Source organism: Taeniopygia guttata, chromosome 6 (genome assembly GCF_048771995.1).
Source record: "Taeniopygia guttata chromosome 6, bTaeGut7.mat, whole genome shotgun sequence".
NCBI classification, from domain to species: Eukaryota; Metazoa; Chordata; class Aves; order Passeriformes; family Estrildidae; genus Taeniopygia; species Taeniopygia guttata.
In genome coordinates, this window is record NC_133031.1 from 17,672,157 (window position 1) to 17,694,530 (window position 22,374).

General features: G+C 36.0%; 1 protein-coding gene across 1 annotated transcript in view; it reads right to left on the reverse strand.

Annotated features, from left to right (window-relative positions):
* TM9SF3 (transmembrane 9 superfamily member 3) overlaps window positions 1-22,374 on the reverse strand; it is a 43,938-nt gene that overhangs the window by 15,829 nt on the left and 5,735 nt on the right. The window contains exons 2-9 of the mRNA XM_030275952.4: window positions 19,804-19,999; window positions 13,379-13,501; window positions 8,545-8,705; window positions 6,309-6,386; window positions 5,261-5,392; window positions 4,571-4,737; window positions 2,146-2,240; window positions 183-313 (exon numbers count right to left, since the gene is read on the reverse strand). Of these exons, the coding sequence (XP_030131812.1) occupies window positions 183-313; window positions 2,146-2,240; window positions 4,571-4,737; window positions 5,261-5,392; window positions 6,309-6,386; window positions 8,545-8,705; window positions 13,379-13,501; window positions 19,804-19,999 (1,083 nt within the window). The remainder of the gene's footprint in view (window positions 1-182; window positions 314-2,145; window positions 2,241-4,570; window positions 4,738-5,260; window positions 5,393-6,308; window positions 6,387-8,544; window positions 8,706-13,378; window positions 13,502-19,803; window positions 20,000-22,374) is intronic.

Here is a 22,374-nt window from a genome sequence, read left to right on the forward strand (position 1 = left end):
TTTTTGGCATCCAGCAGCTATTGTGGTTAAAATTAATTATACTTGAAGCACCTTAAGCCCCTCCCATGATAAATTTCTAACTAGCTAGCTCTAAACTATGACTCACAAATGTATTTTGATTAAAAAAATATCATTTTCCTGTGTGTACAGTGTAGTTTAAGTTCTCCAATCAAACAACTCACCATGGTTGCAAAGGGTATAGCTCTTGAAGCATGGTAATAGATGGCAATGAAGTTGATGAAGAAGGCAGTTCCACACACCATTGCTGGAATAAGGAAGGCTCCAATGAACATCTGCTTTATCCATCGCCTTCCTGTAAGAAGGGACATTTCAACGGGACTGGTAAGATACAGCATTTAAAAAAAATTATTAGCAAGCGCGCCAGAATTTACACATTTGACTACTTCTCTGACAAAAAGGTGAAAGAAGTAACAACATACTACATCAATATCATCAGTAACTACATACTACATCAAAAAGAGCTACGAGCAAACAAAGTTTCATCTGAGTCCTGATAACCCACAAGATGCAGCACATTAATCAATTTAGTAGGCCAGGTGAAAAGGTAAGAAAAGGGATACAGCAGGAGAGCATTTCAGCTGAAGAACAGCATATGCTGACTAAGCTGGCCAAAGAAGCTGGGGTGTGAAACCTGAGGGTGTATGTAGCTGCAGGTGAGAAGAGACAGACAGCAGAGCTGGCCCTGTGCAGAACCTGCTCCTGCTCTGAGAGCACAGGAGAGCTCAGCACTACGGCTGCTTCCAGGCAGCATCTGCTCGGGGTTTGGAACAAGCCAACCCAGACACATTCAGGATGCATTAAGGAAATGGCTATCCCCGGTAAAAAGCAAAACGTCACAGCAGTTAACATACAGGAAAACTGGACTCTTGACATTTCCAACAACAGAAAAGGTAGAAAGAAAGTGATTTCTAAACTCCAAGCATCAAAGGAACAGAACACTCATTAGCAGTTCCTCCTTGAGGAAATCAAAGAAATCCTTTTGGGCAATACCTTAAAAAGTTCCTCTACCTGTAGTTCCTGTAGTTTTTATGCTCTTAAACACTGTCTACATTTATTAATATGCAGTAAATAAAAACAATTTTAAAAGTACGTTTTTTCAAGACAATCACATGTATTTTCATCATGAGCCAACATAATCAGCATTTCACGGTTTGATACATGCTTATCAATAAAAAAAGCTTATCTGGCTCAACTACAGAGCACAATACATTACAGCATAGCAATCCTTTTCTAACTAGATCTGTTGTTTTGTACAAATTGCTAGCTTTATAAACAAGCCACATGAAAATAAACTTCTAACCTCCAAACTCAAAGTACAGTTGAGATTGAACACTAACAGGTATATCATGCTAAAAAGATACAAATTTTATTTTGCAAACTAGATTTTTTTTTAAAGCACTCTAGAAGATAATTATTGATTATTCTTTTATTACAGCATAGGGAATGGATGAAGCTAGTGCACTGCAAGAATCTAACTGGTCATAACTCAGAGGTATAGTGGAGAGCATTGAAGACAGCCTGTTCAAATCTTCTGTCAATTTTATTTGGCTTCTGCTTTCTACTGATGCTCACTTTGATTTGGTAAGTATGAAGTAGAGCATATACTGGAAAGTAGAACAACTTTCTTTAAAATATGATATAAACAGTTTTCCTCATCTGCAATTAATGGTCTAGTAAATAACCTATACCTGTCCTTTTTGTGTTGGCATAACATAACCCCCCTAGTACATAAAGAAAGGGATCAAGTAGGAGTCATCTGGAGATGACATGAGCTGTTTAACAACATGTTACACAAAAGGGAAAGACTATTATACTTTGTGGATGTCATGAGCCAAAAATTATATACAAGAGTATAACAAGCAATTCAGAAATCACAACTATTAACAGTTCTTTAGCTCTTTTAAATTAACCTAAGACTTCAGTTACTTTTTTAAAAAGAATAGCCAGTACTGACTGGGTAGATAATATGAAAACTAAATATAATCAAAATATTTTCTATTTATTAAGAATCAAATGGATTCCATCTAACTCCATGAGGACTCTTCTACACTGGTGCAAATCAGAAAATAGTAACTTCTCCATTTAACAATGCAATGAAAATGCTGAAACATGAAAACAATTTACCTCCTTGTCTAGCATAAAGGCTTCCTCCAAAATATCCATTCACTGGCGATGTTGCAGCATAAACAAAAATAGCTGTACTAAGCATTGATCCTCTCCTACAAGAAGGGATGTTTTTGGTAAATGAAATACAAAACCAAACATGATTAGAGCAAAAAACCCTTGTATTTTTAGCAGAAGCAGTTATTTAATATTTTTACGTAATACAAATATTTCAAAGTGCTTAAACTGTAAAATCTGCGTAAGAATGAGAACTGTTTGTACACAAGGCTTTGGCCAAGTCTAATTCAATGTGGGGAAGAGAGTTTTGACATACTACATTCTTTCCTAACATGCATTTGTTTTAACTGGAGTACAGACTCCCACCTCTGATAAATATACCCTGACATTTGGATGTGTGTACTTTGTGCATAAGTAAGTATTTACATGACATACATTAAGTGTAAGATTCAACTGCAGATAAAATGTCAAAAGGCCAGTATTAACAAAAATGTACTAAGATTGCAAATAATGTTTCTGTCATCCCCCAGAAATTAACTTTGAAGATCGAAAGTGCTCATCTGGCAGAAAATTAGATTTAGAAACTATAAATACTATAATGAAGTCACAAATCAGCATTAAGTAGTGCAATCAGAAGAGCTTAGTAATTTTTAAATGTCACCCCATTAAATGTTGGACTACTAATTTTGGCATAATTTTTTTCTGAAATTTTACAAGCAAAGCTAATAATTTTAAATCAAAGAAGCCATTTCCAAATACATTTGAAAAGATCATATCTAAGAATAGGAAGATATAAATGTTATTCATTAATAGAATTGTTTCTCTACATGCCTCTGCTATTCTTCGACAGCAAATAGCAGTAGGTTTTCAACTGACTTACTGTACTTTCTTCAAATTAGTTGCTCTGAGAGATTCTAGTTACTGCCATTTTGGTCTTTGAGGAACCATTGCTGGATGCCTGCTGTACTCAAAGAAGCAATCTTTAGCACTTAAGCTGCCATGATAGCAGGACCAAAGCAAATATACCTGCTGGTCACACACACTGAAGGACTGTTTTACCAGTTTTTGTTTTGTAAAAACTTCTCGTAACTCATGACAATTTAGAAACACATGCAAAACCCCCAAGAGCAAGCACAGTCTGAAATGGCACTGCCACTGTGCAAATCCAGGCTAACAGTAAAAACACCAGACTTGGTGCTGGTTTCCTGAACATAAGAATTGTCTGCACCATATTTGGTTGGTTGTTCCACTACACACCCCGAATTAAATTCACTTTGAAAGTGACAGAAAGGCCTATGGCAATAAAAGACTAAGTGCACATATCTAGTCAAAAAATACATTTTACAAGTGACATGACTAACCTACAGCCTCTCTATAGGGCACATGTGTTCTGAAATGGTTTCCTTTTGTCCTCTGAAGGGCTGATATGCTGCACAATTAAGAGTGTGTATGTATGCCTGTCTATAAATAAAACCATGAGACACAAGGAGGGGAATTACACCCTACGGAAAATGAAAATATGCCAAGATTCTGGTACTACCGAGCGGCCTTTAAAACACACCGTTAAAGGCCACTAAATTGATGTGCAAGAGCTCCCTCTACTGGCACATCACACGTATTGCAACTTGTTAAAATCAAGTTACTGGCGATTCTCACAGATTAAAGTTTAGTCACTGCTTAGAACAAATCACTTGTAAAAAACCCCAAAAAAACCCCAAACACAAGCCAGTAATTCCCTCCAATACCCAAAACACAATCACTTCATTTAATTGATTCTTTCCAGTCAGGACCTGTTTCTGGGGATTTTACATCAACACAGGCTGACCACTATGTGTTCAAAAGAACTTAAAGAATTACATTTTCATTCCTAAGCGGACTCGTGATAAGACTGACTCAATACTTGTCAGCAGAAAACAGGACTATTCACAACAGAGCACACTCTTATTTCGGTCTTCACAGGACATGGTGGGGAAGTAGGGTCAGAAATATACTAACATCTTGTTACTCTGGACGAAACCAGGAGTGAAATCTGTACCTTTGAATACATATAATTCCTGTATTATCTACTAGTGATTCTGCAGCACAAACTAGTTTCAAAATAAATCGCTCAAAAAGCAAGCACTAAAAGAGAAAATCAAAGGAGACTGACTAACGTGATAACAGTAGGACAAAGTTTCACTACAAATTAAAAGAGCACTTCTTAATACTACATCTGATCTACAGATTACTACTAGAGACTCTTAAACACTTTTGTTCAGGTCAGTTAGAACAAAAATTTTTGTTTAGAACAATTTTGTTCTAAAATTGAATAATTTAAAATAAATAGAATATTTATTAAATAGAAAATTTTGTTTAGAACAGTTAGAACAATAATTATTTTGTTCACTTAAACATTAATATATGGAAGACATGGCACAATTATACTTACTCTGTGTATAAATCTTCTATCATTGCAACAATAATAACTATAAGAGACACAGCAAAAATTTGACAGCCAGAACCAATAAGCGATGAAAATATTAGAGGATGACTGGATGGTCTAAACACATCTCCATGGACCTGCTTCCACCCATACTCATCACCTAGATCTCTGTCCTGGGAACAACAACAACAAATTTTAAGTCTAGTCATGACAATTAAAAGACAAACACACAAGCTACATAAAAACAAAAGGTCTGATTTAATAAAGCAACTTCAAGTGAAGTGTGTCTTCTCTTCTGAATGCATCAAAATGAAAAGTTTACTTTCCAGATGCTTATGAAGACACCAACAAATTACTACCTGAATGTATGACACAATAAAATCTATCAGAATCCCTCCCTGTCCCTAAAGCCTCTGAGGTGCTTAGGAGTACATCAGGTTTCTACTACAAAGTCAGAATGAACCTAGTTTATCCTAAGGTTGGATATGAACATTAACACAGTGACTAGAGAGAGATTTTTGGTCGCAACCTAGAAACATGTTATAAAGAAAACCAGTAACACTTTCAAGACACACAAAAGGCATTTTTTTGTCCAATTGAAGAAAGCCATTCAGAGCTGCTAACACAATGAATGTACGACAAGAAAACAATAAGCCTTAAAAAAGGAGTTTGTAAAGCATTGGATGCAAGACTTACCATATCATCCATTTCTTCCTCCTTGCTGTATCTTGCATAATCTTTTCGCAAAGTTCTCATTAGTATCATAGACACCAGGCCAACCAGAAAGATCACCATCATAAAAGAATTGAAAATTGAAAACCAGTGAATCTACAAAAAGAAAACACACCCATAAAATTTAGAATTGTAAATACATTTCAAATTGTTCCAATAAGGATAAATTGTTGCCTTTAAGGACAGCTCGTCAGCACTAGCTAAGTAATAATAAACCATACTGTAAGTAACACTACATTTTCACAGAGTGTCACTAAAACTGGTCTGTGAAACACCACACATAAACCTTTTCAACAGCCAGCCTTGCTCAGGACAAAGTTATCACAGCTTAGTTATGCAGCAGCAAAGTTTGAACAACTGGCTGTGCATGCTCCCTTGGTAAGCAAGAGGCAACCCAATGTACTGCTGTTTTCCTAGGAAGAGGTTCAAACAGCAAAGCCAAAGGAATTACTGCTTTGCACAGGATGAAAATGTGCAGCAGCATTATTGCTCTCAAAAGCATAGACTTCTGGTTTTCACTGAGCTCCAAAGAGAATGCAGAGAAAGTTTCTACTTTCAGGAAGTAGCACAGCTCAGTACACTACGCTTAAGGAGATTACAACCACAGATTTAAACACAACTGATAGCACCACAACTGGTAATTGGTTTAGGTTAATGCTTTTTGCTGTGCATTTACTTCAGAAAGAAGTGTGCCTATGGCCAACTGCACTTATTCAGCTCACACAGTTGTGTCCCTGAAGTTTCATTGCTTCTGGTCACCTGAATGGATTTTCTTGAGCTACCCTGTATTTTCTGCAAGCTTGAAGCTTGCCTACATATTTACTGAAGCACTCTAAAAAAATGGAGCCATCCTATTTTAGCAGCAAGACTGCCACTTAACAACAGTCATACCTCCCTTTTTTATTGTCCCAGAACACCTGGAAAAGATGTAATCCAAAAATTGCATGACATCTAAACTAATGCAACCATTGTAAAGGGACATATTGTAAGGCTGTCTTAGAACAATACATACTCTGTGCTGAAAGAAAGATGGGTCAAGATACTTGTCAAATCGATCTTCAAACTTCACATCTGATTTCTTCCATTTCACCTGAAGAGAGAAATGTTTATATTTGAAAAGCTCCTTACAATATTTTTTGCCATACTCACATGCAGAAAGCCATAACACATATTAAAAAATCATCCACTTTAGATGTTTTCTTCACTATTAATGGGGTTTGGCAAAAAAACAACAGAATGATGCTCTTATAGACTGGCATCTACAGGTCAGGCATGGAGTGAACATCAGCCACTCCTCCTAAAGATCTAATCCTGTCCATGCTTATGTCTAAGAACCAGGAAGAATCAGTCCTGCACTGCTTCAATTCTCTCTATCCCTGGGACTAACCAAAGACACAAATTTGTAGTTGACAAATAAAACAAACCTTTTTCATGATTACAGAATCTATATAATGTGTGTATATATATTATGTATACATACATGCAATTACCATTAATCTAGACACTTCAATTGCCAATAAATTACTCTGAAACCAATGGAAAAGTATGTGTTTATGGACAGACTATCACAGGGTAACACCATATTACAGTTGTCAGTTCTCCACCAGCTGCAGAGAGGACTGCTTTTGATTTGGAAAATGTACTTGCATTAATGAACTATATGGTGCTAATATGGTCGCACGAAGTATTTTTGACAATTTTTGCAAGACTGCATTTAAAAATTAAAATTAAAACAATTTTACAAACAAAACACAAGCCTACCTGAAAATATTTTTCAAAAGTATGCCAAAAATTATCAGGATTTGTATTGATATTGAAACAAATGTAGCCCCCTTATACACATCTATTTTAAAATCAATGAGAAGGGACTATCCCTTCCACAAGCTTGTTCTCTTACTGAGTATAGAAGAAAGCATATAAATGTAGATTGAACACCCCAATGCCTCACCACAGTCCTGAGACATATTAAAAACCCGAAGATGCCAGCACTACTCACTTTGAGGTTTAACATTAATGTTCCTCAGCTCAAATTACAACTTTGTTCAAGATCAGTAGCTCAAACCATTAATAGCTTTCAAAACTGTTTCAAGCAGATACATTTCTCATTAGAGCATCTGTCACTATGAAGCACAGTTTAGAACAAATCCCCCAGTGACAATCTGTGAATCAAACATCACACACAGGCCAGCCCAGCAATTGCCCAGTGGTGCCAACAGAATTTGATAGAGAAGTCCTGAGCTTTGCATGCTAAAAAGTCTTTTAAGGGAATATCTTTTGTTATTTTAATTACTGGCTGCTACTCAATGCTGACCAACTTAAAATTTAGAGCAAATAGACTTCACAATGATAGTAGAATTTGAAATAGCAAATTCTGAAATTTCTACTATCAATTTTGCAGCAAAAATAGGGAAATTAGTGTAAATGTAATTCTAAAAAGCACATATAAAACCCAGTTATCTGCACTTCAAACTACACAACGTATTCAGTGCAAAAGAAATGTAACTGTGGCAAGAATATTCTCTGAAATAAAATCCTATGCTGACAGCCACTGCTATCACATGGAAGAAAAGCAATGCACTAAAAAATGATTTCACTATACAAATGTGTTGAACATGGCATGTGAACCATCACTTGATGTAAGTAACATCAATAAAAAGGAAAACTGAAAAAATTAATTTGTCTCAACCACCAAGCATTGTTTACTCATTACCTTTTATCACAGCAACTCAATATCATAGCAGAGAGCTTCAGAAAATGAAACTTAAAACCTTATTAATCATGTTATATAAATAAGAAATTTCAACTGGAATTGCAAAACAAAGTAAATTTTGATATTAATTGCTTGCAAATCATAAAGGCTTACAGTGGGTTCTTATTCTAGCTCAGAATCCAGTTCAAACCCATGATACAAATGTCACTAATCCAAACATGAAGACGATGTGTACCTACTCCTGGGTCCTCTATACTTCTAGTCTCCATCCTTTCAGGGTATCTTCCTCTCCCACTAAAACACTTTTCTGCACATTACAGAAGCTCCAGTTTGTTTGAAGTATTTCAAAAATAATATTTTTACATTTGTTATTAATAAATCTATCAAGGTTTTTCAGCAACAGAATAACTGAAGGAGTGAAGATCTTCCTCTAACATAGCCACCATTATCAGTATGTATCGTAGTATACAAGCACCTATTTTTAAGCTATTTCACCATGTACAACTTCTTATTACACGGGCATTACCAAATTACTTACTGAATATGACATCTGGATTTTTGTGTTTGGTACCAGTTTCACCTTTCCTTCACTGGTCAGATTGACATCTACAATTCTATTGCCATTGAAACCAATTTCAAGTTTTTTGTAAGTCCAAAGGTAATAATCTTCTCCATTTTCATCTGCTTCTCCAACAATCCCTGCATAGAAAACAAGTGCAAGCAACAATTACAGGTATGTTTTTCAGATATTTCATTTACTTTTTAAAAATGTGCATTACCAAGTTTTGCCAGCTAAAAAAGCAACATAAAGAGCAACACAGAAGAACTTATGCTCGTCTTTTCAAGTCTAATATCTGGACTCCACTTTCAATCCATGGGTCTCTGAAAGAAGCATTTTGTAATGGCATTAAAAGAAAAAGCATGTAGCTACAAACACGGCAGAAGACCCAACAAGAGTGCCTCTATTTTTATTTGCAATTCTACCAGATAAATAACTAGCTAAATTCATTTAGCTAGAGAATCATTTTCCCTAACAGAACTTAGTCAAGACCTCTATAATTTCCCATTTTCCATCTATCTATTCACTCATTTTATTTCCTCTTAAGAATTTTACTTTTTCTCTGTAATCCTCATTAGTTTACTTCCCAACACATGCTTTTTGCTCTCGTTTGCACACTAATTTCCAATGCTTGACAAAACTGTGTTTTTATACTAGTAAGAAATTCTTTACTGTGAGAATGGTACAGGTTGCCCAAGAGAAGTTGTGGCTGTCCCATTATAAAGTTTATGTTCTCTTCCAACACAAATCATCCAAACCATTCTATGATTAAGTTCTTAATTTTCTTAAGTTAGGGCAAAATGTCTCATCTACTACAGAAGAATTCCAGAGACTATGCTATGCTGGGTGAAAACAGAAAAAATTTAACAGTCAACAAATTCCCAGGCTGTAAGTGTCACCTTTGACATCAAGATCAAAGATCACATACAAGACGCACAAGATGGAAAGTCACAGAAAAGCAGCACTCAAGATACACAAGGCTGAGAGGAATGGGAGAATAAGTAGGTGAAGGATATGGAACAGACTATCACAAAGCACCAGGCAGATGAAGGAAGGGCCTTTGTGCATCACCTGTGTTTTCCATTTTCAAGGTGGTATTTTTATGTCAAGTTTTTTCCTCATGCTCATCTGTCAGGATTGCCTTGTATATGCCATCTAAACAAAACATGTGCCAGTTTGAGCCCCCACCATATAGCCTGGCACCTGCTATGCCATCTGTTCCCATGGTAGCATCCAGAACCATGACAATATAGACCTCTAAACTGCTTAAAGGACATTCTGATCAATCACTCACTGAATGAATGAACTAACACAATACTTCACATAGTTAGGGAATGTACTGAAACAATCAAGCCTAGTCTCTCCACTGTGGGACAGCAATTCAGGAAAAAATATTAAATGGACTAATATTTTCTGAATGCACTTAAAAAGATCTTGTTGTCTTTTTCAGGTTAGAAAATAGTGTAAACCGTCCAGAGCCCTCAAACAGCACTTGGATGTCATTACCTTCAGTTATCAGCAGTTAAGAAAGGTTAAGTTATGCCTAGTCTCTACTGAAAATAGAGTACTCCATACAGGGCTTGAGGACTTCTAGGGCAAATTTTAAGAATTAGTGTTTGTGCATATGTCTGGTATAAGTAAGCCTTAGCAAGGTGGAAAATGATAAAAAACATAAAGGATGAATTTGACTAAAGTCTGCCAGGAGACAGGTGGAATGCCATGAATACATCTGGATGAACCCAGGGAAGTGAATGGTCTGCTTTAAAACTAAAATTAAAGAGAAGTTGCGTAGAATTCTCAGCAAACATCATCACCATCTGAATTCTTTTCTTTTACACTCTTCATGGAGAACTTTTTTTTGGCAGCACTAAAAGAGGACTCCAGCCATCTACATTTAGCGAACTTTAATCCAGCTACAAGATATGAAGCAACAATGAAAAAAAATAGGATATTGGGTCATACAATATACACAATACATGCTGGCCACTAAGGTTCTCAAGATAGGTAATCCAAATAAAGTGGATCAACATGATAGCCTTCACACAGTAACAAAAAAAAGTCATTCAGCACAAGCTATTTTTAATGCAAGCTGAGGGTAACCAGTTCTCCACACTATCCTCATGAAACAAAAAAAACCCTTCTCAGTATTCAGAGTATTTCAGAGATGCCATCATAACTATTTCAGTTCTTACACCCATGTTTCTTGAATAGTCCTAATGGTTTTCTTCATTATAATTACTGAAATTTAGTAACTATTTAGAAATAGTACAGCTATGCAATGACAATCAAGCAAAATATATTGCTTTCTTCAGTGTCTCTACCTGCCACCACATCATGTGGTACTAGACAAGTCTACACAACACACTCAAAGGCACCATAAGCTGAGGCATGTGTACAGCAGCATTCATGCCATATTTGTAACAGAAATGCTTAAAATAAAAACTTTTCCGTTAGCAGCAAGTCTCAGTGCTTCAAGTTTTAAGCAGCACTCAGAGCCTGAAACATTTCTGTTGCTGAACAAAGACCCAGGAGAAACAAAATTATTGCAGATAAACTATATTCCCAGTTTTCTCCACTATACTGGGAACACAAAGGTCCAAAATACTAATTCAGACTTGCAGATAAACACTTCTGATTGGTTCAGGTGCATCCAATCCTTTCTCAGCCCCCCACCAAGAACTCATTAATTTTTTGAACAAAAGTCAGGCTAATATTGACCAATCTGCAGTCCGGCTACTTTACCTAACCTGCAGGAGACACAGACCGAAACTGTCAGCACCACTTGCTTTCACACCTGACGTCAGATTATATCCTTACATAATACTACCTGCACTTATAATCCTGCAGTCCTCTATTATGTAGCACAGCTTGAGATCCTGGTTCCAAACTATCAAAAGCAGCTTCTTAATATCTTAGGAAGGTAACACCTATATTCCACATGTTTTCTAGCTGACTTCTTGTGCATAAAAAGCATACTACTGGGAAACATTAACAACACTGGAATCACAGGAAACCAGATTTTTTAGCTGAGAGCATAAAATTTGTCATGCATAGAAGATGTAGTAGGTATGTTTGTTCTTTGGCATTTTAGGGAATGAAACATGACCAGAAAAATAAATCCTAAAAAAGAAAGCCTCCAAGTCTTGTTAGCCACGTCAGATTGCAAAGAAGTCAGCTTAGCATCCATCATCCCTGGGCAATTCAAAACTTACATATCTGCCACTAGACTAGAAAAAGAATTCACTGGTCTTTTGCTGAAAGGCCAAAGCCATAAAAAATACTGTAGCAACAACTGTCACTCATGCATGCTTTTAAAAAGCCTACCAGCAATTGCACAAGTAGTACAGTAAAGGTCACACAGAGTAATTCAGGTCTACTCCAAGCCTGGCTACAGAGCCATTACACACAATAAACAAATCAGCTGAAAAGAACAAAATCAATACTTAAGTACAGCTCTTCAGGCATTATAAAGGTATCTTTTAAAAACAGACACATTAAAACAAAACAAAACAAAAAAACCCACCAGACCTTCCTGACTACCAGATAAATAATAAATAAATAAAGTGTTAATGTTTTTGCCATGTTCATCAGACTGATATTTTCTAAAACCAATTAAAATAAGAAAGAGCTAAAAAATAAGCACACTTTGTCAAAATGAATGAATGACGGATCACATTATTCATACCAGCTATCAAAGAACTTTTCTTGCATGACTTGAACTGCATTTTTGTAAGTGCTGTAGGACTTTGTTTAGTTTGGGCAGGTTTACCTCTTTGACAGAACACAGGCAACAAAGACCTTATGGCTGTTTTTCATTTCCCTTCAGTTTGTATCTACAATAGAGAGATTGAGCCTTGGAGAGTTTGGTTGATTGCTATCAGTGCAAAGTGCAATCTGCAGAGCACTCTTTACTAGGTATGTGATCACAGGTTATGAGGGAGCAACAAAACACCTTAGGAGACAACAGCAATAAAGATACACACGTTTTTATTTAAGACACAAGCACTTCTAAACCCAGATTAATAGTACTCAGCAAGAGAAATTTTGAGAACTGTAAAAAAATAAGTAAAATAAAACTCCATGTAAACAGACAAAAAAGCAACACTGTTAACAGCCACTAAATTACCATAAAATTAAACAAAACTGGTTTTGCATGAGTAATAAAGAAAAGTAGCAAAATAAAGTTTCAACTCTCAAATAAGAAGTTTGTTGATCACAATAATGTGGACCTTACATGTAACCTATCTAATTATCACTCACTTGAACATTTGAACAAACTTAAACATAAGAACTTACTAAAATTAAATCAGGGCTTTAGTAAAAAAACAGATTTTCACTGTTTTTGTATTGCGCCAGTACAGACATCCTACTGTTCTGTCAATGCAATAGGCCTTCAACTTATTTCACACAGAACTGATCAGGATGAAAAAGACCACTGAGATAATTGAGTCCAACCTATGACCCAACACCATCTTGTCAACTAAACCATGGCACTGAGTGCCACATCCAGTCTTTCCTTAGACACCTCCAGGGATGGATGGTGACTCCAACACCTCCCTGGGCAGCCCATTCCAAAGTCTAATCACCCTTTCTGTGAATAAATGCTTCCTAATGTTCAACCTAACCCTCCCACGGGGCACAGCTTAAGATTATATCCTCTATTACTTTACTTCATATTCTTGTGAATTGACTTGCATGTAAGTTTCTTGGGAAATTCTTGCAATGAAGCTTAGTCATTAACTGACTCCATGAAACCCACTAGTACAGGACTTGAGTAGGTGTATCCCAGTCATTAATGCATAATATCACTCACCCCATATTGGCAAGTCATCAATGTACATCTGGTACCAATAGTGATTTTTGATAGCATACACAAATGCATCTCTTCTTCCCTTGTCCAACTCAACTTCACAGTAAGTGGTCTGCATCACATCATCTGCAAAAAATTAAAGCACAGTTGAAGATTTATTAATGAGCTGGCTCAAAGCAAAGGCAAATCAAGCAAATGGAGGAACAGACAGAGCTGAAGTCTCCAAGCTCTCTTGGGTATCTTCAAGTAGATAACAATAAAGGACACTTAAAAAGGAACCATTAAAGCAAATACATGATTGTGTTCAGAAATCCACACTTCGGCACGCAGAGGCTTTCCACATACTGGACAAGGAAAGGTTTCATAGTATCCTTTTGCCGCTTCACCCACACTAAATTAAGGTACAAAAGCTGACGGCAGATTCACCTGAACAGATAATGAGATCTCTCTAACTTTAACAAGAGGTATGAAATTATTAACAAATATCTAATACTGTTTACAACATTATCTCTGTTATAGTATAATCACCTTCACTGACTAGGAATAATGGTTGTAAAAAAACCTAAAACTCTTTAAAGTTCTCAACAATTTTGACAAAATTACCCTATGGAAGAAACAAAGCAATCAGAGTGCAGAGAGAGAAAAAAAGAGAGAAGACAAAAATAGGAATAAAGCAAAAACGCACAAGAGACTGCATTTGGAAATGAAATAAAATAAATGCACCTCTTAGCCAGAAAGCTATTCTTCCCCATCTACAATTCCTAAGTTATACTGTTAGCAGCCATTCTTTTGCATCCCAGTTTCCTTCCCTAATGTCTCCTTTTCAAGTGAAGGAAGATGAAAGGCTTCATATTTACAAGACTTCAGGTAGAAGCCACAGATTCAGAGACAAGCTCCCTCACCTACATCTTAGTAATTGTTTTCATGCTACAAAGTGAAGCACAGTAAAAGTAAAGAATTCCAACTTCTCCTCTTTTTATCACCACTGGAATTGAGGACCCATTTTAGCAGACAAAATTTTGCCATAATACAGATCTAAGTTGTATCAAAATTCAGCTTTCTTTGATACACTAACTACAGTATAAAGTCTAAAAGGCAAATCAAATCACCTGCACAGAAAAAGCACAGCCAAGCAGAATATTTCTAACAGAAAACATAATTTCTCTGATAACAACAAAAATCAAAAAATGCTAAGTATATCTGGTCAACAAAACTTCTCTTCTGGAGGATAAAAAGAGTAACAAAACCATTCAAGTCAACAAATGTACCAAGATGACTTTCAGTGCCCATACTGGTATGTTAAAGAGAAGGAAGTCATTAAAGTTGGCATCACAACTGAAACAGACATACAAATTCAGTTTGCACTTATGCCTCTACCAAGTCGGATCCTGTATTTTTGGACTGTGTTTCCCCCCAACCCGCAAAATGCCGCTCACTAGCACTTTTTCATTTGAACAGATTTTTAAATTGTCTCACCATTAATTAAAAGGGCGGGGGGGTGGGGGGGGAACCAACCCACAAACCCCAGAATCATTATTTTCTCGCTTTGTTGCTAAGTAGGGATTCTTTCCAAAATATCTGGCACTTCACTGTCATACTATGTTCAAATAAAGGATAACACCTTTCTAATACTACATTTTCTGACTCTAAGGACTGTTCAACACAGAGATCAAATGAAAATAAGCCAAGAATTAAAATACAGGTAAAAGAGAAACTGATAGAGGCTGCTGAAAAAAGCATTTCCCAGGGTTGAAGTAAGAAGCATGTTTCGGAGAAGTATTATGGGGGCCAGGCTGCCTTACTGTAAACTACTCTAAATTACTGCATGGGCTTTCAGACTGTGGACTTTGCCACTTGTTTGTTTGTTTTACCAACTGAAATGAGCTATTCTGCATATAATGATACAGACAGTGAGGTTTGCTGCTATTAAAAAAAAATACTTTTTTTATCATTTATATTCAAATATCATTTGAAGGGAAATGACTGCACTGACACAAGGCTGCAGATAGCAGCGTGCCACAAAAAAAAAATCTGCCTTCACTCATTTTTACAGATCTTATTCCCAGCATTCAGAATACCGGAAGAAATCACAGAGATAGTATCATCACATCTGGATTAACTGTGTTACAAGCTGCTCCAGGGCACACACACAAAACCCCAGCGGAACCATTAGAAACAATCTTATTCAATTCTTGCAAAACACAGGGAATGACATTACATATGGAGTATGATGTCACATACTGCACACTACAGTTCCTCTCACCTCCCTTTAAACAAGTGAATGAAGACAAGTGCTCCTTTCTCCAGCCACTGACAGATGAAGCTGTCGTTTAGTTACAGGACAGGATTAGGTGGTCAAGCTTAAATCCACTAAATGATTAAATGAAAGAATCTTAAAACAGCATTTGGTGGCTGGGGAAGCTGATGTCTACTTCATTACAACCTTACCAGATCTAAGATTTTGCACATGTTAGAGAATTCTTATCAAAGTTATGGCAGGATGTGTATCCATGAGGAGAGTGAAGTTAAAGGCAGGTTTTATGGTGCCTCTGTATCAGGGATGTCAAAGTAATACCTGCTATATAATAAAGCTTCAGGAATGTCAGTAGCACATTTACGAAATTTTCTAAAAGCATGATTCATTAGAAAACTTAGTGTGCTTAGCCAGATTTCAAATTTCCTATGAACAGTCAGATAAATGGGGTTTTATTCAAACATGTGAACCATATAAAACCTCATTATATCTGACAACACTAAATGTCATCCTTGTAGAGTTGCAGTAGAAAGTCTGGGTGAAGAACTCCCCATTAGAAATAAGGTCATTTAGTAACATTTCTGAATGCAATTTTGTTAAATCATCTTTTTCCAGTTTAAATCCTTCTTCTCTAATGGCACTGTAGGGTAATATAAAAAATAAATTTTCAATTTGAAGTTGCTATGGTACCAATGTTCAATACATTTAATATTTTACTTGGTCTCAGGTGTAACACAGGATGTCACTCAAATATTGAGTGAAGAATTTGACATGTTAATTAAAAAGCATTATTATCCTAGATTTAGCTTGACAAGATAACTAAGCCAACTGAAAACTCAGAAGTTATATTACAATATGAATATATGTTAATAATGCATTTCTTCCTTCATGCAGATATTTATACAGATCTGAGACCTGTGATATAAGAACAACATTGTTCATATTGTAACAAAAGGAAAATCCAGTGATCCTCTATACTTGCGTGCACCCTTTCATAAGCCACACTTAATACAACAAGAAACCCTTCTTCATGGAGACTTGAATACACTGTAAATTTGCCCCACCAGTCAGCACTATGAGAGTTCAAGTGGAAACCTTCACCCTCAGAAGGTCACATTCTGCAGAATCATAATTCTTCATATTTGAGTTCAAAAATATAGGCAATCCTTACTGATTCAATTGTCAGTTTTACTTACACAGGTTGGTACTTCAGCTAATAACAGCTGCAGCCTAAACAATTCTTTGAATATGATGAACATGCAGCTTCATGCTTACTTGCTACTGCTGTCCAGTCAAATAATGTTGAGAAGGAAATTATTTTTTTATTGCAGAAGCTAACTATATAGAACAATTCTATTTCCCTTTTACTCACTTTAGAGGATAAAAACTTAAAAGTATGAGGTTCAAATCTAATTTTGTAAACTCACACAAGAGTTCAAAGAGAAAGAAATGCCTGCAACTGTTAATCTTGCCATAATGCCAAACATACATAAAGAAAAGCACAGATGCCCGTTAACTCAGAACTTAGATATGATTCACATATTCATGAAGAAAATCTGTACAAGTTTGTTACTTATTATCTTAATTATTTCAGCTGCAGATTTTAGATACTCCACACTCCTTCAAGCTGTATCTTTTACTTAAGAACACATGAATCTGTTGGTACCAACCTAGCCTCTATCTGTTAACAAAAAGAAAAACAAAAACAAAAACCAACCAAAAAACCAAACCAACACAAAAACACCAACAGTTTTGTTTCAATTTAATTGCAGCAACTTCTGGAACACTGATGTAGAGTTGAAGCCGGTATCAATCATGCTGAGATAAAACTTATCCATTACAAAAATATTATTTCAATTTCACTGATACAATCTAGTTATAGAAACACCACAAAAACCCCCAAAAACAAACAAACAAATAAAAAGTAAACATCACTTCCGCAAAGAACAAGGTCTACCACTAAAATGTCACCAAAAAACTGAGCTACCATCACATTTTAACAATCAAACTGGAAAGGAATTCTTTATACAAATGTTAAACTTTAAGGACTGGTCCATGAAATCCAAATTTTACAATACATAATTTGGATATTAATTGTACTGTGTTTATTACAACTTTTAAGCCTCTAAAAAATGAATTTAAGTATTGCAATCCTCTCCTCTAGATCTTTATTTTTAAAACCTGTATATGAAGGGGATTTGAATTACACAAATGTTACATAATTTCATATTAAATACTAATTTCATACTAAATACTAATAATTGGGATTACAGTTAATTTAATTTATACTTGTTATTTTGAAATGTGGAAAATTAGTACTTTAATACTTTTAACAGCAGAATAACGACAGTAAAATAGAGTTGACTCCCATTCAGATTTCACTTCATGGACCACTGCTAGAAATACTAAAACAGCTCCTGATGCAGAAGCTGCTGGGTAACACTTAACAGCAAAGAGATTATTGTCTTCATCTTTTATCCAGATGACATAGACTGCAAGAGAAAAAACTAGAAGTGCACATATACAGCTTCACACATCATCTACGCATACTCAGTAATCAACCAGCTAGCATGTACCATCTGCTTTACTGAAAACATCTGACCTGCAGCCACTTTGGCTGAGAGTTCAATTCACTGCAGGTCCAAAATGGATTATCGATCTACTTAACTCCAAGGTGTTAATAAAAAGAATTAAAATTTTTAAAATTCTGTGCATTGGCTACATCATAGCTTGATAAACATCAACTCACAAACTTTCTAGTCTTTCCAATTTGGTGCTGCACCTAGAGAGCACACCTGTCACAGGAATAAAACAATCTCTTTGTACAGTTCAGGTACTTAAAGGCAGTAAAAATTACACGTTGAACTGGCTATACAAACAAACATTTGCCATATGCTGATAACAGAAACTTTATTAATCTTCACCAATGTGTTCAATTGCTGCCAGTTGCCTTCATTGTCCTTTCCATTTTGTGTTTCTGAGGACATTCTATGAGGTTTGACAAGGTATTTCTCCCACACTGAGTAAAATTTTCAGCACGCTACAAGTGTTACAAACCACGAGTAGGACTGTTTCCTAGTGTTTGTAGAGGTACTCTTTCTTAAAAGAAAAGATTCAACCCCAAACTCCTTTGGTGTGGCAATCCTCTACACAAATTTTAAAAGTATGAGGAATTTAAGGTATTAACAAACTTTGTAAAAATCTTTTATTCAACTTATCCTACTGCTAGCAAAAACATCATTAGGTCTTTTATTTTGCAGATGTCCAGTTTTGGATAAAACTTTTACAGCTTACAGAAACTAAATCCCATCTGACTTTAAATGCTCAGACAAGAGATACTATGCTTAAGTTCTTCATCCAGTTAAGCACTAGTGATGAAATACAGTGTTCTGGAAAAAAAGATACACAGAAACATAAATAGAATTAAATTAATAAATGTTAAAGTTCAAGAGGCAAAATAATCTGTTACTATTTGAAGTTCTGCAACTACTAGCTGCAGATACCTGATAGGACACACACAGAGAAAAGATGCAGTAGAAGACTCAGGCCTTATTAGCAAGAAATGTATTTGCAAAGAAGTTCAATGTCTTCTCTGGAACACTACAGTAAGATCGTGAGGACAGGGAACAACAGGAAAAAAAAAATAAACCAGCTTCATCCTGCCCCATCCTGACTGGCATAAGATAAGTTAGAGACAGAACTATAAAGGTATTTGTCAAAGCTATTTTAAACTAGACAGTAACCAGAAGGATACAACCATCAACTTTGTGTTGAGGTGCAACTTTGAGATGTTGAGCCCTTGCTACTCCTTTGCAATTGCAGTGAGTCTACAAGTATTCATCATCGCAGGAAAAAAATTACATCTTCAGAACTGGTAATTCTAGAATATTAATTTCAGTAGATAATCAAATATTCATATGCAGAAAACTTAGTTTTACTTTGTAAAATGATATCAGCTACTTCAGAAGCAATATCTGCTGCAAGCATTTTCCTTCAAGGGCACATGGATGGAAACTTCACAGTAAACTCAAAAACCAGTGGTAGAACCACTCAACCATACAAAGTACACTCAGCTGCCAGCAGCAAGAAAATTTCAGTTCTTCTCATTAAAAGATCAAGTTTGAAGAGTTTATGTATTTTTTTAAGTGACTAAATGCACCTTTGAATCACTTACCTTTAAATTTGATGTCAAGACCACTAAATTCCAATTCAACTCCTTGAAGTGCTTCCCCTAGGGTTTCATGGTAATGGCTGATGCTTTTTTTTGATCCCACACAGAAAGGGAGAGAGAAGTATTTGTATGTTTCTTGGCGATTGTGGTAGGGTCCTACAGTATTCATCCATAGAACAACTTCCTCTTTATCCTGGTACTGAAAGATAAAGTTATTGAGTTAGATGAGAAGCCCAGAGAAGCTCTTATTCATATTAACTAGCAGGGCAGGATTGCTCAATCACAGGCAAAAGCCACATTAAAGACAGCTGAGCATTTTTGTCTTTTGCATGACAGGGACTCTAGGATAAAATTTCAGCCTGCTTTCATAGAAAAAAAAAAGCCAAGTTGATTATACAATTTCTTACAGCCTATCAGTGAAGTATCAGATGAGGGAGATTTAAGAAAGATGTAGAAGATGCAGCAAGCAGAAGTTTTGAAAATAAATAAGCTTTTAATAATTTTGTAAAAATACAGAGCAGTTAAAAGCAAAACTGCTTATCTCAACTGAAATAAAGGAAACACCAAATTAATGTCTTGTTAAGCAAGATCTTAGCAAAGTAGTCAGGCAATCTACCCACAATGACAAATAATTTTTATTTTCCTAAAATGCAGCTCCTTTCTTTTTAGAAAGAGTATAAACTGCATTCAAAACCCCCAGAAGAGCACAATGCCTCACAGGAAGCACTAAAATTAAACTGTTGCATACCTACAGTAGCCAAGAGCCAAAGTCAGACAGAAGAACTGTATTTTGATGCATTTCCAACATTCCCACAGTGAAAAAACAGAACAGCAAGAAGTCTGGTGGCTGCCATGAAATTCTCTCTTGGAACATTCACTCTTCACTTTCCACAGCTACTGTTAGCCAGGAAAACATATTCCTTGTCTAGGAGCCAATATTTTTTTTCAAGCCCTTATTACTTCTGAGCAAAAAAAAAGTACTTAAAAGTCATTAATCTATCTGTATTCAAATACTGGACAAATTCAGGAAAATTAAATTACCTGAAATAATAATTTGCATTATATCTGTATGCATCTGGGTGAGGTATCAGATTTGCTGATTACTACACAAAGTCTCTCACACTTTACCTATCATTTCAACAGAATAAGAGGGACAGGGACAGCGATATAACTTCTAAGGCAGGAAAAACCCCTACTTATGATTATATGCACATAAAAGCAAATCACTATATAGGTCCTGAATTTTTTTTAGGTACAGAACTATAAAGTACTATTATAGAACCAAAAGACAGAGACAGAACACCTTAGAGAAGAAAAGAAAGCAAAACGTTAATTAGACATAACTATTATATAGTGCACAGGTGAAATACTGGACACAGTTCTGAATCTCCCTTTTTAACAAACGAACAAAGGTCCTTCAACTCCATTTATTCAGAACAACCACAGTCATACCAAGAGGTCAATGCAGAAATTAAATGAAAAAAAAAAATTTCAGATGCAGTGTTTATAAATTAAACTCAAGGATTTAAACAAACATGCTTCGGAAAATAATTTAATCCCTTAAAACTAACACACCATCTCAATCAAAGGCTCATCTTTTTTGTTTATAAAGATGTACAAAGGTCATTCCAGCCTCTTATGTGAATGATATCCAACAAGAAACTTAAAATATCTTAGTAATTTCATTCAGAGCTGCAGCAGAGACCAGATACTTATCAGTTTCACAAACCTGCCCCTTTGCAGAGCACATACTTCAGAGCATTTCTGACAGGTAAAAAATGTCAAGCATCAAATAAAAAGTAAGCAACAAGACAAAGCAAGAGAAAGTAGACATTCCCCCTCTCTGCCAGCAACCAGAAAGGTTGTATCAGTGTAGCACAGTTGTCCAAAGAAAGTTGGTAAAGATAACAGAAAGAAAGCAAAATCCCAGTTCCAACCCCCTCAGCTGCAGCAGACAGTGGAATCTGCACTTTGAATCTGACTCTAGCTCTTGCCAAGGGAGCACGGGACAAGCTGGTCCCCATCTCTTCCTAGCCTGTTATTTCTATCATGTCTTCTGTTTCTTCCTCTAACAGCTGCAGAACATATTTCCAGCCCTTTCTTAAAATGGTCTTTACTTGTCAAGAGCCCACTTTAGCAATACTTGTACCAAACAGGTTACATGTGAGCTGACCTATGTCTCTGTTTAACCTTCAGTAATAGAATATGACAACATCCTTAGGTCTGTCAGTTCATCTTTGACTGCCTGAATAAAGAAAGCACTGACCACTGCTTTTCTCAGCTGTTCGTTCCTGACATGCTTCATACTGAGCTGGGACCTCCACATTTTTGGAACTATACCAGACATGACAGATGAGGCAGAAACCAACAGATTAAGAACATAATATGCAAAATCTTGCTATTTTTTCTGATCTACCAATGTAACTAAATAGTAATTACATCTGCAATAACAAATCTGGTCTCTGCTTGTCTCTTATCTGCATGGGGTTTAGTCCTTCCTTCTTCAGGGCCTACAAGTTCTTCCCACAATGACTCCAAGATGCCACCAACCTACTCTAGAGAGAAAAGGGGCCA